Consider the following 18,965-nt stretch of genomic DNA (forward strand, 5'->3'; position numbering starts at 1 on the left):
AGAGTGAAGAAAGAAACAGATGGAAAAGGCAAACGAAGATGAACAACGATGGAGGAAGAGAAGTGCAGATAAGAAGATGGAGCAGAGGAGGACGCAGTTTGTTTGAAGCCAGATAGGACGTGTCTCATGGCTCAGATAACCGGTGCCACTCCCTGGGCCCTAAAGACTCAGCTTTTTATTTTAAATTACAGTAACACACTCTAAGAAACAAGTGTCGGTGAATCCACACACATCCACCATCTGTGGTTTTCTGCAGCCAAGTTGCTTCCTTTCCGCCACGGAGGCTTTAATCTCTCCTCCTTTGTACCGCGGTCCTTTAATGAAGGGCAGTGTGTAAAGATGAGGGAGTTCACATAGACATACTGCTGCGCAGCTCAAAGCAACATCAAAGGCAGCCATTGATTCTCCATATCCTTCTTCCCGAGAGGCAGCAGAGGAAGGTATGAGCACCTCTAAATGAACAACACGAGCCGACGCCGGATTTAATGAAAAGAACCAAATAAACCGAGTGTCAAGTGAAACTGGTTGCTAATTGAAATCAGCACTCGTCTTGTTGACTGCACTAAGACTGGAGCTGGAGTTGAACACACGGCTGTCCACCCCTCCACCCCCACACACCTCCATTACATCCATTTGGAGAAGCTAATGAGAGAGCAGACTGGGTCTGACCACAGTCTGCAGCTTTAACGTCTAAATACATGGCATCTCCATCGCCCACGGTGTCGAGCTCAAATCTGCCCACCACATGTGTAATTAACTGACTTCTGGCATCGCGCGGCGCTCATTCTTCCACTATCAGATCACGAAGCGCTCTGTGAACCAAATGTGTTCGCAAAGTTTGGGGCAAAGAGTTGAAGGCTTTCACATCTACATACGCTGTTGATATTAGCTACGAGGAAGACTGAAGTGACAAGGGCGTGGTCAAGCACGAGATTTAAGGTATTTTTTTAAAAACAACAACAACAACAACAAAAACAAAAAAACGGTTTGAAAATAAGCAGTGACAGAACTCGTGTAAACAGGTTCTGTCTCCCAGACATTAAGACACAGGAGACAGAGACGATGGGTGACGTTTGTTCCTGTTTAATGCAACCGTTCTGCCAACGTTTCCTGAAGCCTCAGCCTCCTGCCAGACTTTTATGTGGTATAAGGTAACCAGGAGCTTTCATAGCTCCATACCAGGTGACATCAGACATCCCCCAGCTCTCTCTCTCTCTCTCCCTGCCTGCTCACCACCCATCCTCATGCTGAAAACACTGCACATCTTTGTTCTAACACCCCCCTCCTCCTCCCCCTCCATATCCCCCCTACAGCTCAGCACCTAAATATGTAAGTATATCCTCACTTCTTTTGGTGTATTCTTCAAAACACGTACACAAGCGCCACTAATTTCAAGATCTGCATCGTCAAAAACAAGGCAGGCTAACACGGCTAAATTGTTTACTCAGTTTTCTGGCCCCGGGGTATGAAATATGGCAACTTGATCTGAAGTGTGCATGAGAGTGTGAGTGCAAATATATGCTGGAAAAAATACAAAAACAGAATACTGTCTGGAAACTTCTTCATTTCAAAGCTCTGTGGTTTGCGTATGTTGTAATGAGCAGGGGAAAATGTTTAAGCTATAAAAGTACAGCGGGAGTACGCAGAATTCTGTTTACATCATCTCTTCTGTTAGCTGAACATGATGCGTGTTTGAAGTTTGAAGACTGTTATTTCAGCCAACGCTGAACAAATCCAGCACTTGATACTCGACCTTTAATGGTATTCTGATGCCTTCATAAAAACACAGCAGTGATATACAACTCTTACATCCCAAGTCTGACATTTACCTTATCAGAAGGACGAGGAAGAACAGCCAAACGTCATCGTATAAGTATGTTGTTTTTGTTGTATTCCTTAGTGACATCTTGGAGTTGACAAAAGGAATATCCTTCCAAGATCGTCAGATCGTAAAGGAACTTAAAGGACTCTAAGGTGCAATTCAAGATGTCGTCTTTTCTGATCGACTTCATGTAAGACTTGTATTTTTTATTGTTTTTTAGCAGCATTGTAATCTAAAAGTGCTGCACAGACTGTTATAGTACACAGGGGGCCCTTTACGACGTCCTTGATCTGCTGCGTTTCTCTTTTGCACCAAATCCTCATTCCAAGTTTGAAAATGGCTCTGGTTACGTTCATATTTTCTTTGCGTATTTTTTGTCCTTCAATATGTCTCCTTCATAAGTCTGAGTCTTCTGATGGCATTGACTGTCAGACCAGCTGTTTGTTTCAACTGATGGACAAAAAGTACATTTATTTTAGAATCATCATAAACTGTGGACAGCGATGTTGTCTTTCCTTCATGTTATACTGTTCACCCTATCTCTGCAGTGCTTTATCCCATATGGGTCTTATAAAAAGTGGGCCAAAACCCATCAGAGAAATTGCTGTGTCAGCACATAGCCTCATCTTCAAAAAATCTCAGTAAATCGTCAACTCTCATAACAAGAGTACCACATCCTTTCCTTACAGACAAAGGACAAGGCAGTCTGTCCAAACCCGACTTTGCAGTGAGGGTTGCCCAGGATCCAGAGGTTTTCTGAAGTACTAAATGATCTGGAAATGACACTGTGGAGGTCGCCGCAAAAAAGTCATAACGGCAAAGAACCATTCAGCTTTCCCACATCTGCTGACCAATAATTGGGTAAAATTGTTAGGTTCCCTAATAAAGACGAAGATATTAAAGTATGAATATTGGAAAAAACAGCCTTGGTTTGAAAACAAACTGCATGGTTTTCATCACAGCATGAAACTGGAGAGTCAGTGGGGCCATTGAGAAATAAAATCTCTCCATTCCTCAAAGAAAACCAACCTGGCCTTGACTCAAAACCAGATGTGAGCAGTCGTACAAAGGAGAGGCCGAGTAAAAAAGGAGGAGGCCATTGGTGGAGAGTGGAGTAAGGGGGCTGGGGGCTGGGGGCTGGAAACACGAACTGCAACAGAGAAAAGGCCTGTTGCACAACTGTCTCTTTTCTTGCAAGACAATAAAAGAACAATACGTTGGTCTATTTACAACTGAACAGAAAGCCCCCTCTGCTCTGGGCTGACCAGGGCTCAGTTTTCATCCCATGTCAAGATAATTATGGTTCACATGAGTCGACAGAGCCTACTGGCCTCCGCTGGTAGAAATCAGCAGTATTAAAATAAACGCCGATGTACAGCACATACTGTTAGATCCTGTCGGCTGGTGTTGGGTGTAATCATAGTGTAATCACTATGACTGAGTCACAGACGCTCCACCGATGAAGCTTGTCATCTGTAGACTGCTAATATTTCTCATTTGTCCATGTCTTGTGCCAAACACTTTCTATCGCTGGACACAAGATCAGAAGAGAATTCCATTCAGTTATCATGGCTGGCTCCGTGAGGCTGAGATGGTCCAGATATGGTTCCTTCAGGGTAGGGGGATTCTCTCTGAGGTCAAACAGGAGGCAGAAACCTCGCTCTGGGAAGTTGAATGAATCAATGGGGCGAAGCCTCTGTATTAAAACAGCTGTGGGCAGAGAAGAGCGTGGCTGCCTGTCCATGTAAGAGCAGTGTGCAGGCCACTCACAGTCACACGCCCCTTCTCACCATCACTGCTCTTTCTCTCACTTTACGTATGACCTGACGGACGGCACAAACAGAGATTAGCACGGCTGGACGCCCGCCCTGCATCTGTCACTGCTGCTGTAATCAGCGAGCATTCATTAAAGCGGGCTCTGACGGGGGTTTGATGTAATGAGCGGCCTGTCGTCAGCTGTCACACAGGCGACTACTGTAGGGACTTAGAAACCATGTGTTTCATACCAGTGACTGCATTCACACGCGCTGAGTCTGGGTGAGGCAAATGTATGAAATTGTAGACATGGTGGATAGTATTGCAGTTAATGTCTTTGGTGAAATACTGGATAGATAAAAACCACAAAGTGGTTGTCATGTTTTACAATATGTGTGCAACGCCAGAAAGTGGAGTTGTGGTGTAAAATTCGATGCCACACACGTCAAGGCAGCGCCACAGAGAGCACGTTACTTTTGTTCAGAGGCCAACCTTACATGCCCTCAAACATACAGTGAAGCTGGTTCTTATAACAATCACTGGTGACACTTTCTTTCAAAGACATGGAGAGTTTCCAGAGGATAAAATCTCCAGTAAGTCAGGTTTCACAGCTTTATGCTAACCCACAAACAAAGAATTAATATTTCTTTTTTTTTAAAAGTGATCATGGTTGTAACACCGTATACCAGCAATTCCCAACCACTGTGTACCGTGAGAGATCAGGTGTGCCGCGGAAAATTATCTAATTTCACTTAATCGGTCCAAAAAGTATTATTTATTTATCGCAAATACATTGTCCTTGTTCGTCAATGCCTGACAGGCAGTAAAATGAAATACTCTTGGTGGCAGCAGATGGCTATGAAAACTAAAAAAAGAGAATCAGAGCAATTGAGGAGGATCTTTGTGAGTGTCTTTCTTCAATTCCTGAGAGTATATCAGCGTTGTTTTCAGCTGAACAGGCCGAGATTTTAGTAAATTGTGAATAAATTTACAGTAAAAGATTATTTCATTATATATACTTTTTGTGAGATAGTTCACAACCTGTTCTTTTGCAAATACTTTTCAATACTCAATACTAATATTTCAATATCTATACTATTGCCATTGGGTGCAGCATGTCAAATAAAATACAGTACAATCGGTGTGGGGCTTGACATTTGTGCTTTCTACAAAGGGGGGCGCTGCAGAAAATGTTTATTTTCAATATTAGAAATAGCTGTGAATGTGGCAGTCGGTGTGGGGCTTGACATTTGTGCTTTCTACAAAGGGGGGCGCTGCAGAAAATGTTTGGAAAGCACTGCAGTATTGAGACATAACATGTGTTGCTGAAAAGACCTAAGTGTGAAAGCAAGAGTTGGAGGGTTGCTCAAGTGCAACTCTCTAAACCACAGATGTCTCCGTGTAGTAAATTCCAAAAGAATGAGCCGGCCATGTCTGTTTTCACTAAATATTTCACAATAAAACTTTTGTGCAACAAAGAGCCAAGTTTTTTTTTTTGATCATCTTTCTGCAAGATGTGCGGTATGCAGAGAGAAGTATGCAAAAAACAGGCTCCGAAAAAGAGATGTATGACTGACATGGTGCAAACAGCCTCCAACTGAGACGTTGACCAACACTGACACGCCACTCGTGCAGTACATTTCTCTATATAATGGGTTTATTTTAGAACCTGCTGTGTTAAATCCCTTAGTGCTGACAATTATATTTATCAGGTTACAATACCATTTTTTTTAAATTTTTCAATTAAGACTCATAATAATGCTGGTCCCAAGATATTACAGGTCAGTATCACATACGGACCATGAACCGTAGCTTATATGTACGTGTATTTAGAGCCAGTAAGCAACAGATTCCATAATAATAATAATAATAAACAGTAATTCATTTTTTTTGTATTTATCTATTTACCCATCAATAATACAATACCGTTCCTCGTTTGTTCACACTTTTACTTTTTATACTTTGCTTTTCTGAGTTTATATCTAAACATCATTTGGTTATTTCAGTTTGGATTCATAACACGGCTAGATGCTACGCTAACCAAACTCTGTGTGAATGGTTGTTCATCCTACAGCGAACTGGTGACCTAGCCTGCGTCTGTATTTCTCCAGAGATCAGCTGGGATCAGCTCCACCTTTTCCCAATGGGTTGAGGACAAATTATGAAAACTGAAAAAAACCTTTAACTTTTCATTAGCTAGCTTGGTGGGCTAATTGTTTTCAGTTCCGCTACAGTGCAGCACAACATGTGAAGAAGAAGAAAAAAAAAAAGAGGCTCACACGAAGTGCTTTTTTCAGCACATTTACCACTACATCCTAACAAACAACAAAGAGGCAAGAGCACAGGCGGACGGCGTATCAAAGCGGCTGTGGGACAGGCGGTTTGACTCAAACAGGATGTTTCTCTGTTTCTAGCCTGCGTGTGAAATTCTGTAAGGTCCCGCGCAGGCCCCTGGTTCTTAAGCCTGGCCAATGGGGTGTGTGTCCAGGCTGATAAAGCTAAAGGGATTTGTTCCACATTCCACAGGCCCTTTAAAAAACACAGTGGCCCTCAGAGAAGCCAGGTTCTCGGTGAGATGACGGCCTCTGTCCCGTCTGAGCAGTGCTGCCGTGATCTCGTCTGAGATCTAAGATCCTCGCGCTGATCCCCTGTCAGTTACAGTCACCGCACCACCTTGTCTGGTCCTGCTGGGTGAAAAACCATTTCATCACATGTCACTCTGGTTTGAAAAGGTGCCTTGCTCTTTGTGTGCTGTAGTTAGTGTCAGGTTCCCAGCTGTCTGTAGATGAGATGTCAGTTATAATTGTTCTCACCTGGGAGATAACCACCAACACCACTGTTTTCACTGCTGGTTTTGTTAAGCTGTAAGGGATTTGAGTCACAGGTTCAAAAACCTGGGCTGGCAGTTCACAGGGGTGTGGCTGTGTGGTGGGAGACTATAGGAGCTACAGGCTCTCAGCTGCTGCTGTGGGTGAGGGAGAAATGTAAACAAACCGAGATGGTGGAAAGAAAAGCTGTATGTAGCAGAACTGCACCAGCTTTATGTGAAGAGCATTTCATTTTATTTTTTATTTTTTGTAATGACGTACCCGAAAAGTCACATCAGCTGAGCTCAAGTCCTTCATCAACAGCTGCCATCACGTCCTGAACATGTGCTTTACAACAGAAAATTATAAATGTGAGTCAAAGGGGGGGCGTTGTTGCTATAATTCTACCTCCAAGTGACAGTTAAGTTGTGCGTGAGTTACTAACTATGCCGGAGCGGCACTCCCTGAACACACCCCTACAGGCTAAGTACCATATTCCAACCATACACCTAGTAAGTATATCTTTTATTGTTTTTAAACAAAGTGAACCCTCCCTGCAGAAGATGATCAGCACGATTCCCACGGCCAGTGTTTGCTCTGCCCTCTGGTGTGTTTTTTTTTTTTTTTACTACTTGTAAGCCGACGTGAGAGAATGTTGTTTTATTTATAATAGTTACACTGCACTTATTTCTATGTGGTGTGAGAACACAGCTTGGTGTAAGGAGGCCAACAATCTTAGACTGATCCACGTCAATTTCTAATGCATATATTTCGAGCGTGCTAGCAGCGATGTCTTCATTGGGAAGCAGCAACCATTCCTTAACTGGTGCCTAATATAAGACACACCACGCAGACTTTGTCAATATCTCATAGGTTTAGGCACGAATCCATGCCAATACTCTGATAGGGAATCACTGGAGTACACACTCAGCTGCCTACTCACGTCTCAGAGCCCCCTGCTGGTAAAATGCTCGAGGGTCGGTGGATGTCCTGCTAGCTCATGTCTTCCAGCAGCATAAAAACAGGTTCAGTAATTACAGCTCCCTGAGGGGGAACTTTGACAGAAGAACAGATCCATATGACTGACCATGATAAGAGGGGCTCACGCAGCCATGACCAACCGGCCAGTGATGGAGCATGAACCTTCAACACATCTGTCTGTGAGGCATGTTGAGCAAACAGAGATGGACGCTTTTGTACTGTGCTGTTATTCTGCAGAAAAGGGTCATGGGGTCAGCGGTTACAGTGGCAGCCCAACACACAACCAACATATGTAGTGTGTGTGTGTGTGTGTGTGTGTGTGCACTTTTTCAGGCACAGCCTACATTAGCTAATTTACATGTGCCCTTACAATACCCCCTAAAATGTGCCAAACCTCAAGTCCAATGGGACGCCACTCGTTTGCATAATTGGTACTGTCCTTCCCTACTATGAATTATTCAAGGCTTGAGGCCATTCGTATCGTGTAGTTTGAGTTAAATAAAAAAAAAACACTTTTTCTTTTTAAAATGTTGCACTCTTTTCAGCACAGTATTTAAATGTTGACCGTTATAGCAAAAGAAATATCCACTGTTGTGAGTGGTTCAACTGTACTGCTGTGTCACCCATCTCATCAGGGGTGGTCATTCTCAAAGACCACGAGATTTTTTTTTTTTGCAGTGCAAGAAAAGGATTAGTTCCAAGCTGTGAAGTTCCTCACAGACCTGGAACTGGACAGGGGGTCAGCCCAGGGTCAACACCATTTGTTTTCCAGAGGATCCCTCAAAATACACTCCTGCTGGGCACATGAAGCACCAGGGACTCACCATGATGACAGGGAGTGCTGCCTACGGGTCAGGATTTGTCAAATGAGTTTCTATTTTCATCAAAAAGAGGACAAAATGTGATGATGACCAGATGAGGGTCAATGACCACGAGAGGCTCAGGCTCTGTTCTTCTGAGTCATTCTCTGAGAACATTTCCAAGATGGACATTTAAAAGTTTCATGAGGCGGACTATGTTTTATTTTTATTTATTTTCAGAGACGTCACCAGACGACCACAAACAATGTCTTTTCAGCCCGCAGTTGGTGAGAGTGCAACATCTGCCCTCCTCCCTTTTAGACTGGAGCTGCCATGTGTGCACTTTAGTGACCTGACAGACTTGCTGTGTGTTTCTGAAGCACAGTTCCCCAGTGTGAAATTCTGGAACGTAATTCATCCATGGCACAAGCAGAGATCAAAAGGCTACGGAGCAGAGGGCAGCTCGGCTCGGCTCCGCCTCCTTCTCCCTACAGCCCCAGCTTTTTGTAACAGGGCGTTCAGAAAAAGCTGCTGCTTTCACAGCCGTAATTACTGCAAAACTGGAACCGCGAGGCCACGAAAGCGTCTGCACTTCAACGTGATCTTCGTTAGCTTCAGCTGCTCGTATATTTCTTATCTTATCTCAGGCATAAAGCTACAAGCCTGATGGAAGTCTCACTCTTTATCACACAGCCGTCTGGAGGCAGTCCACTCAAAAGCACTAAGTGTGACACTTGGGTGTTTGATAAAAGTTGTGGAGAAAAAAAAAGCAGAGAGTGCTGACATTCAATTACATTTTCAAAGCTGGGAGATAATCAGGTGCTACCAGGATGGAACAGTTCTCAAAGCTAAGCCTGTGGAGCTGGGGGTAAAAGTTCAGATGTTCTGATACACTGGCATTCTTGAAGTGATAGGATCAGTCGGCCCCTATCATCACACAGAAGTAGGTACTGGTGATGGATAACGGCACAGCAGAGCTCCGGTGGTGTAACACTGTAGTAACTCTAATGTGACTTTTCTTTTCTTTTTTTTTTTGGCTTTTAATAATTTGGTATCCTAAAGAATGAGACGAGAACAGCTTTAAAAAACCAGATGCTGCGCATGTGACTTAAGAAAACGCTGATATAGAAGTGTGTTTTCTTTGAGAAGCACCTCATAGGGAGCAGATGTGTCTCTGAGAGCTGCCTGTCGAGGGGGGAGGCATCACAGAGAGAACTGCTGTTTATTTGGAAAGACTCTTTAGGTAAACATGTTACACAGCACACAGGGCCAGGTCAGCGTTTGAAGTGGACGGGCTCAGGAAAGAAATGGGTGGGGGAAGAAAAGAAGGCTGCCTTCAGAGGAAATGAGAACAGAGGCCTCTTTCAGCACCGTTTCATCCCCTCTCGACTTTTTGTCACGTAGAGCGCGAGCACAAAGGTGTCCGGGTATTAAACCGACACAGAATGTGAGAACTGACGAGTTCCTTCTTTTACCTGAACACCCACCAGAGGGACCCTCTCAGAAAGCTTTATTTGCTTTAGTTGTAATCTCTGAAAAATTACCACCCACGACTAAAATCAACCACTTCCTATTGGATGGAGATCCATTGCAGGTTTTTGATGACGGGAACAGGTCTGTGTAACAAAAGCAAGTTTGCAGCCGTCTCCTATTGGACAGGAATGTGATGTGTGGAGGGAGGGTTGGGTCTGGGCTGTCTGCAGAGCCTGGACCCACGCTTTGAAGCTGCAAGTGTGTTTCAACGGCTAACCACTTTCAGATGGAACTGTGGCATTTTATGAGCTGAGTAATAGCGATACCTACACATGTGCAGGCCTGGGGTCCCAGAGAGGGGGAGGCTCAGCTCACGGCCGAGAGAGAGAGAGAGAGAGAGAGAGAGCGATGCCTGGATTCTTAGTGAACTGGCTTTGGTCGTGTATAACAAATTACATGACAAGAACATGGAGATTGAGTTAAATCAGGGGTCTCAGACCCCCGGTACTTTTGGTACCGGGCAGCAGTGGGACACTGAAAAAATGTACTTCAGTTTTACTAATTCACTTCATAGAGCAACAGAATAAAGTCTAAAAGATGTTTTATTTTGAAATTTTAATGATCCTGTAACGATGGTGCAGTGTTACCGATCGGCAGTAACTGATAATGACCGACTGGTCCTTGGTACGAAAAAGATTTGGAACCACTTAAGGCGAGAGCGTAGTCTAGCACAGCAACAAGCAGTGACTCAATCAGAATTCTTTCAAAGGTTTGCATCGCCAAAACAGCACGACATCACAACAACAAGTAACTGTATATATTTTTTTTCCTCTTTCTTTTTTCCTTTCAAAAAAGAAAAAAAAAGAACCAATGTCAGGGTTTGTGTGTAGTAGCACGTGTGTGTGTGTGTTGTTCCAGTCCGAGCCTTGAACCTAACTGGGTGTCAGGTTCAGGAACCAAGATCAAGAAGAAGAAGTTTTACAAACATTCGTGGATATTAGATGACACAAAACATTAGGATTCATTTCTACTTCATATTGTCTACCTGGATATTTGTGCATTATTTTTCTTCGCCCACTCCAAACACAGAAGAGTAGAAGTACAATCTCAAGATTGCTTTCAACGCATACCGCTGTGAGCGGCGTCAGCGTTCCCAGTGCTCGCTGCATGTGACCTTTTTGAAGACAGTCTAAAGTTCCAGCTTCTGAACTCACACAGCAACAAACAACACATAAAACTTCTCTAAATGCAGAACATTACTCTGCCTTTCATCCTATAAATATTGATGAAATATATATATATTGCTCCTTCAGTCAAAGCACAATAGTCTGTTTGGGTTCATTCAAAACAGTGTCATCAGTTATCACTCGTTACAGTGAACACAACCAACATCCATTACTGAAATATCTAATATTCCCTTAGTCGCATTGAGGGAAAAAAAACTCTACTTAAAGAAGAGCTAAAGCTTTCTGAGGGGGAACTGGGGTTTATGTGGAAACATACCTTACGCACTAAAATGTAATAACCGCTGAGTCTCCCAGTGTTTTACTTGGCTGGGAGAAACCTGAGATCAAACGCAGACCTGGATCCAACGGCATTTGCCAAAAATGTCAGCATTAACCACCGTGATCTAGCTTCAGGTATTTTCTTCCCTCTGGCAAGTAGCAAGAGAGGAGACGTAAACCAGGGTTAACCCTAACTGGGGCCGCCCCCCGAACAGCCAGCGACGCTCATCCACAGGAAGTGAGGTCTCCGTGCTGTCGTCAGTGACCATGCAGCTCCAGGTCATCCAGCGTCAGGAGGGCCAACGTCCTTCTGGGAACTTCAGAGTGAAGATATCCACATCATGGATGAAGATTCGGTGCAGAGCCGTGCTGTTAAGCTTCTCACTTATCTCTCCGACACACACAAACTCATACTAGTATCTCATAAATATCGTAAAAGCAGAGCGAAGATGTGAGTCTTTTCAAAGCGACAGTCCTGTGGCTGAGATATCTCCAAAGGCAACAGAGCTTCACTCTATATGTCTCCAGATAAAACACTCTGAGAAGAAGAGGAAGTGGAGCGGCAGATATTGTCTTGTCTAAAAATATTCTCTTTTAACTGGTAGGAAAATATACATTGTTATTTATGATATTTAATGAGGCATGAGCACAGGTACGGCCTTATTGTTTAAAGTAGAACAGCACGTCAACAACCCACATTTGTGTATGTTGTCAAGTTTGGTTTTTCTTTTGTTTTTTAGCGCCTTGCATCGACAGCCTGGGATTTTAAAAGTTCACATCAAAGACGTGATCTGATTTTTTGAAGATAGCGTGAACGTCACAAATCTGATTTTTTTTCTTTTTCAAATCCGACCCCGGTTACTTTCATATATGTTTCTTCAAGCGACACTAGTCTGAAAAGTCGTGTCAATTTTCATCCAACTTTTGCATCACTGAAGTGAAGCCAACGTTACAAATCGAATCTCTCCAAAGAACAAGATTGTCTAAATGTTAACCCCCCCCCACCCCCCGGACGTGAGGTGGCAACAGGATTGTTGGCATTGCAAGGCTTTTGACCCCAGAGGTCACTCAATTAAGAGGGGCAAAAGCTGGAGAGCAGTCTGTAAAAACCCCAGCCATGGAATTCAACCAGGTAACCACATTAACTGAGACTGATTTTACATCAACTTCTAAACTGATTCACACCAATGAAAAACACTGCGTATGATGTCACTTCTTTTATTTTGAGTCCTGCATACGTCACACAAAGGCACGATACAACCCAGGTGGAAGACAACCGCTCCAACTACTGAGCCGCGTGCTCACAAAACTTTAATGTAACAAAGGTACAATGTGAGCTATTTAGCGACATCCAGTGGTAACGTCGCATGTTATGTGTGAATGTTCATTTCATGGACGATAATTAAGGAATTTTGTCACTGTATACTGTTGATTATTGACAGTCCAAGATGGCTGCCAGTGTACAGAAAATCAAGTAATTTAAAGGGTGTTACAAACATCAGTGTTTTATCATCAAAGCATCACTTCAAAGCTATTACATCCAAACTCGATTAACAAAAGTTGAAAACAAAATTATTCACTTTGATTTCACGTTAAATAAAACCATAAAAAATAAATGCTAATATCTGTGGTGATGCAATCAAAACCAAAATCTGACACCAAACTTCAAACTTGTCTTCAAAAAGAACCACATCAGCAACATCAGCATTGAAGGATTTCAGGTTTTTTTTACTTGAAAAACTAAACTTTTGGGGTTTTTTTTCACATCACATTTGTTCCTTCATACTTCCTCCAACAGCTCTGCTGTGTCACAGAGGCCAGTGAACCAGTGTTTGACAGCACTGTGATTCCTCCTGATGGCCCAAACAACCCCCCCCCCACACCGCCTCCCAACTCCCTCACCCCCGCTCTCTTGAACAGCACAGAAAACTGCTTCAAAGTCCTGAGACGGTACAAATATTCTCAGGGAAAAAGAAAAGACAAACGTTCGACCTGCAGTGCTCCGCTGCGTCTTCATTTGGCTCAGAGCCCTTTGCTTTGTCACTGACACATTCACTCACTGACGCAAAGACAGGACAGGAAAGAATGGCTTAAACAAGCAACCAGGTGATGATGTTTACTGCTGCGGCCAAACTGCAGCGGCAGAGAGCAGAAAGTCGCAGGAGAGTGGTGTAATTAACACTTGAGTCAGAGGTCTGCGTGGAAGGAAAGGTGAGATCAATGGTCAGCTCCTGGACAAACAATGAAGTGGACGAGGCGGATGAAGTCCCCCCCCCCCCCCCCCACTACCTTTAAAGCCCCTCAAATATCTTTCTAAAGAAAAAAAAACATACACTCTCAAACCCCACCACTGCCCCCTTCTCTTTTCCTACTCCCCTCCATCTTCCTACCTCCCTCTTTCACTCACCCCCTTCCTACCACAGCCCTCTCTCTCTGCTCCAGGATTTTGCTGTACAAACCAGGAACAGATGTCTGCCGGGGCCGTGCTGAAAGACCCCGCTGTTCTGGATGCCAGCCACATGCTTTTCATTCAGAGATGAAGGCTCACAGCTCGCCTCCTTGTGAAGCTAATTTAAAAAAAAAAAATAAAAAAAAAGAAGAGGTGGAAAAAACAAACTCACCAAATGCCTTCAAGTCCCTTCAAAAGCAGTACACACAGAACACACCTTTTTGTCTCTCCTCACGCGTGTCTCTTTTGTGGCACCGACGGCCTTTCTCTTATTACTCACAGCGGTGCAAAATAAAAACAAAACGTCCTGCGATGTTGGTGACGACAATATTCCTTGAAAAACGGTCTCCCGGTACTCGAAGGCCTCAGGATGTGCACAATTATATCCACTCTGCACAGCTCCCAGCTAAAAAGAAATGGCCTCAGTTTGAAACTTGCGGCTCTCTACTGAAAATAAAATGTAATTTAGAGCAGCGGCTTTAAGATTACACAGATATCCCGGCCGCAGATCCAAATCAAATACTGCCAATTCAAAATGAACATGGTGACTGGATGATAGAGCCGAAATGCCCACTGGCGAAAATGTCCAAAGAAAACATCCATTTTAAGCATGACTGCCAAATGAAGACTTTTAAAAAAGGGGAAACTCTTATTCACAAATTCCAGATGAATGTTAGAAAAACATTAGAGTACAATTAGTTTAGTGAGCTGCTTGGGAACTCTGCTCTTAAACCTCTAATTTATTACTGAGGAGAGAGTGCTATGTAACTCTCCGTAAGTCAAAATAAATGTGGGTCCTGGAGCTCTTGGCACACTCTCTCCCCACAGACAGAGTGTGTGAGAAATGCTGAGACAAAAGGCGGTGCTGAAAGGCTGAATTATGCTGTCATTATTCGGGCATCTGAGCACGTCTGCTTTTAAGCTCCCAAAATGAAGCGGTGTGGCTGTGTGTGTCTGACTCTGGACGCTGGACGTGTTGATGTTTCCAGAGGTGAAACACAGTGAACCTTCACTGAGCTCTTCCACTAATGAACACCGCTCCGCTTAAGGATGGAATTTGGTATTTTCTGCTTTTTACATATCCTCTAACTACAGGCCCAGCTTGTGTTCAGGGTGGGCCGATGGGCCGACACTTTGATGTTGGCTGTAATAATTCTACATCGCACCAGGTGCTCGGACAGGTATGACCTGTCATGAACACCTGCAAACGAGTGTCAAGACCTTGATGACAGTGCACGGGGCGAGAGGAGTCATCCTGTTAAATCTCCCTCTCTCACACACACACACACACACACCAGAGTGTAAGGCAGAATTACACGGTGAGGTTGACGTGCCAGCTGCGAGCTTCACTATCAATATTTAAACAAGACTTTATATCCTTTGATCATTTTTTGCCTCTTTCTAAAGCATGGAAAAGCTTTCGCAGTGTGTTGGATTAAAAGAACAAGATGATTCACGTCTGAGGCAGGGCCATGTTTGTTGGCTGGTTGGTGTTTTTTGAGCGTGTGTGTTTTTCCTTCCTCTTTCCCCCATTTGGTACTCCATCCCTCAGCCCATCCCCCAGGACAGGGCAGGGGGATAGAAGGGGTGAGGGTTCGGAGGCTCCACTGATATCAGAGCCCTTTTATAACTCACAGCTCTGGGCTTTGAAGTCCCAGCCAGACAGCTCAGGAATCCTACTCCCCCGTTTGACAATGAGGAGGGGGGGATGGTCAGAGGGAGTGTGTTTGGCCAATCTCTTCTAATATGAAATTATAAGTGATTTCATCTGCGCCTTCCAGCAGGACTTAGCAGGGAAAATGCTGTCTATGTCTCAATGCTCACACGTGAATAAAGAATGATGGACAACTGCTTTGATAAAAGACCCTCACACTATTTTTTAAATTAACACAATGATGAAACTGTTGTTGGAAAAAAGCGACTGTACATGAAATGGAATGTGAAAACACTGTTCTTTGTAAACAGCATAACTAAGCTGTTCAACTGCATGATGGGAAACTGCACAGCACTGGGGAAAAATATCCCAAGGACATGGATTCTAATACTAATACATGAAGCTTGAAGTGTCACAGTATAAAAGCCAGCAGTCACATGTTGGCTCCGCAGCACAATGGTGAACACACGAGCTCCATATCATCATCCTATCACTTTCATTTATGCATTCCATCCAGGCTGTGACTCAGTCATATCTAACCATCAACAAGTGTCTCGTTGCGATGTGAAAATATACCCTGCACTGGTCCAGAGCCTGAAGCAGAGTATTTAAAAAAAATACATGTTTTTCCATCGAATTAGAGAAAAAAATCAGTTAACATACATAAAACATATAGAGGTGAAATGACATAAAGAATCTCTGAAACTGTCATCACTAGAACAGCACAGAGAGGAAGTAAGAAAATGTTGTTTTACATATTAACATTTCTTACTTTTTTTTTAGCTGACTGTACAGTTTTGACTCTCAACACCGTCACCAGATGTTTCAGCAACAGATTTGACTTACTAAAATATTTAAAAGTGATCCTGTTGCTAACCAATCCTGGTGAGACTTCAAAATGAATGTGTTGCAGTTAAGATGCTGGGAGAGTTATCCTCTGACAGAACTAATAAATCAGGAGCATGACTTTGATAGCAGCCAGGGCGGGACCTACTTACTAATAAGTGCCAAGCTTTAACCTTTGGTGGTTTCCCTTCAAGGGAGTGAGTCCTCAGACTCCTCTGAAGCAGAGTGAAGCTCTCTTTTAATTTGCCACAAATGGGAAGGTTAGAGCCATGATAGAATCCATAACTCTTCCACTGGTCCAACCTCCCACCTCACTGATTGTCGGCGGCCCAGAGTGGAGCCCGGTTTGAGATCTCGGGGCTCCTTGTACTCTCCTAAAGAGACGCTAGGTGACGTGATGTGAAGTTCTGGGCCAGGACAGAGGGCTGTCCACTGAGAGAATGAGAGGCATTGAGGAAAAAGACACAGCCCCTGAGTCACGATGCCAGCAGCCACAAGTGCAAACTTTACAACTCTCAGTCTCAGAAATGACCACCTTTCCATCCATGTGTGTGTGTGTGTGTGTGTGTGTGTGTGCGTGTGCGTGTGTACGCGCTTGTTCCGCTCGGCCAAGCCACTTCACACACGGCGCTCATGGCTGTCACAACTCGTCCAGTGATGCCGACAGTGTAATAACTGCCACAGTGTTATGGCGGAGCCAGACGTGACAGGAAGAACAACAGAGGACAAGTCAACAAAGACATCAGCGTGTCTTCACACATACTCGTGAATACAGTACCTCCCTCCTGTCCCCCCCGCTTCAAACCTCTCTTAAGTCAAGCAGCTTTCAGCTCATCTTTCAGGAAGGGAAATGGGAAGGTAACCACTTTAGCCACACTACTTTGAAGTGTGTGACAAATAAAACACAGACAGACAGTGACAGAGATATGTCTCACAAAAACAACATTTATAACACAAAGTAGCTTCAGGATTTATAAACTACTTCAGCCATAGACTGTACTGAATAAATGGAAATAGCAGCAGCAGCAGTATTAGTCGTAGTAGTACTAATGTAGTAGTACTCCTCTCTAGAGGAGAGTCACATATTTTGGAAGTCACTTCACATAAACAAAAATCCATGGGAACATGCGGCTACTTCTCTACTTGATTTATTATATTTTCACCAAGTGTTTGTGGCCTGAACCACATGTTTCAGAACTTCTTTTTGGATTTTTTTTTCCCATTTAGGGGAAAACAGTTGACAAATCCCAACAGTAGACATATTATTTGAGAGGACACTCTGGTGAAAGCTGCGTCCTTCAGTGGGAGTCTGGGCGCAGTACGTTGGCGTATTTTACTTATATTCAACAACTCTTTTCGTTTCTGCTCTACCATCTATTTTCCACCAAATAGGATCATAATTTACAAAAGTAGCATTATAATGTAGGACATTTTTAAGACCCATTTTTACCATAGTCTTTCCTCTTATGTCTTGATGTCATTGCCTACATTAAGTTAAAAACAAATTAAAATAACAATCTTGTTTTTACTGATACATATTTAGGGACCATGTGTTATTAAAGTTTGTTTGTTTGTTGTTTTTCTTCAGCTGACATTAAAAACGCATTCTTCAAACAGTCTGGTACCTGTAGGTTCTTGAGCTTGGGGTCGGTCGCGCTGTACCTCTCACACTCCTCCATCCCTTTGCGCAGGAAGGCATTAACAACAAAACTGTCTCCTGGGGTTTAGAAAAAACACATTGATGAGTGGGGAATCACCAAAACATACGATTACTATCGTTGATTGATTGGAAGTTCTTATAAGAGTCATAAATACAGATAAACCACCAAAACAACCCGGATCTGCGCTCACCTTCAGGGTTTTCTCTGCGCTTGCACGCTTCAGGTCCCGTCATCAGAATCACAGATGTAAAAGAGACAAACGTTAGTAACAATAATAGTTCAAACCAAATGCATAGAACGTGACCTTAAATGCGCTCAGAGCTGCACCATGTCTCACCATGTTTGGATTGAAGTTTGCCCATGTTGAAGTCTCTCTTCCTTGGATCATTAAAAGGTAAACTCCCAAATCCTCCGCGGATCAAACAGTCACGGATTCAACATGGTCACATCGTGTTTGTTAACGTGTGGACGACGACGACACTCCAGCTTCACCCAGAGACTCGTGGGTGAAGCGCCGTCTCATTTAAGCATCAGTCCCTTCTGTGCAGTAGTGGACACGGTCAGTGTCTCCTGCTGTCTCCCCGTGTATGTGAGCGTGTGAGTGTGTCTTCGAACCTCACCTCAGCTCCACTGAGCTTTAGAGCGCTCTGAGCTCAAACTCACGCAGGAGCGTAAGTCAAGACGCCGTAAATACGACGCTCACATCCGGTTGAATGCCAGGAAAGAATAAAACACATTGTTGTGTTTATCAACAAACGCCCGAAAAGCCGGAGTATTTTATTTCAAAGTCTTTGCACGGCTTAAAGAGTTAATAATGGACTTCCACAAGTCCAAGTGTGATTTTTGAAAATATAATATTATGGGAAACACAAACGGTTAGAAATGGGAGATTTGGACATAAAGAACTGTACATCTGTACGTATGACACTGACATTTAGGCAGGGTTTTAATGATGAAACACGTTTTAATTTTACATACAAGACAATCAAAATAGCTGTGAAATTACAGGTGAGTCCCTAACAGACAAACGTCAGCCAAATATAAGACTGTAAAACTGTAAAAGGTAAGTTGACATTTTGCTAAGTTTCTCCCAGAGAATACATCAAGATTATCAAAATAAAAAAATAAAAAAACTTTAAATTAGTATAAAAAATAGCGATATTGGGACCATCTCACGAATTGGCTGGCTGAAATGTTTAAAATGCTAGAACC

At 43.4% G+C, this 18,965-nt stretch overlaps 1 protein-coding gene across 2 annotated transcripts in view; it reads right to left on the reverse strand.

The window, feature by feature from the left end:
- nkd2b (NKD inhibitor of WNT signaling pathway 2b) overlaps positions 1-18,404 on the reverse strand; it is a 24,565-nt gene extending 6,161 nt beyond the window's left edge. For both annotated transcript variants that reach the window (XM_008323320.3, XM_008323319.3), the window contains exons 1-3: positions 18,091-18,404; positions 17,944-17,970; positions 17,718-17,809 (exon numbers count right to left, since the gene is read on the reverse strand). In XM_008323320.3, coding sequence (XP_008321542.1) covers positions 17,718-17,809; positions 17,944-17,970; positions 18,091-18,115 — 144 coding nt within the window. In that variant the 5' untranslated portion in view covers positions 18,116-18,404. The remainder of the gene's footprint in view (positions 1-17,717; positions 17,810-17,943; positions 17,971-18,090) is intronic.
- Between the last annotated feature and the right edge of the window lie 561 nt (positions 18,405-18,965).

This window comes from Cynoglossus semilaevis, chromosome 13 (genome assembly GCF_000523025.1).
Source record: "Cynoglossus semilaevis isolate Cse_v1.0 chromosome 13, Cse_v1.0, whole genome shotgun sequence".
NCBI classification, from domain to species: domain Eukaryota; kingdom Metazoa; phylum Chordata; class Actinopteri; order Pleuronectiformes; family Cynoglossidae; genus Cynoglossus; species Cynoglossus semilaevis.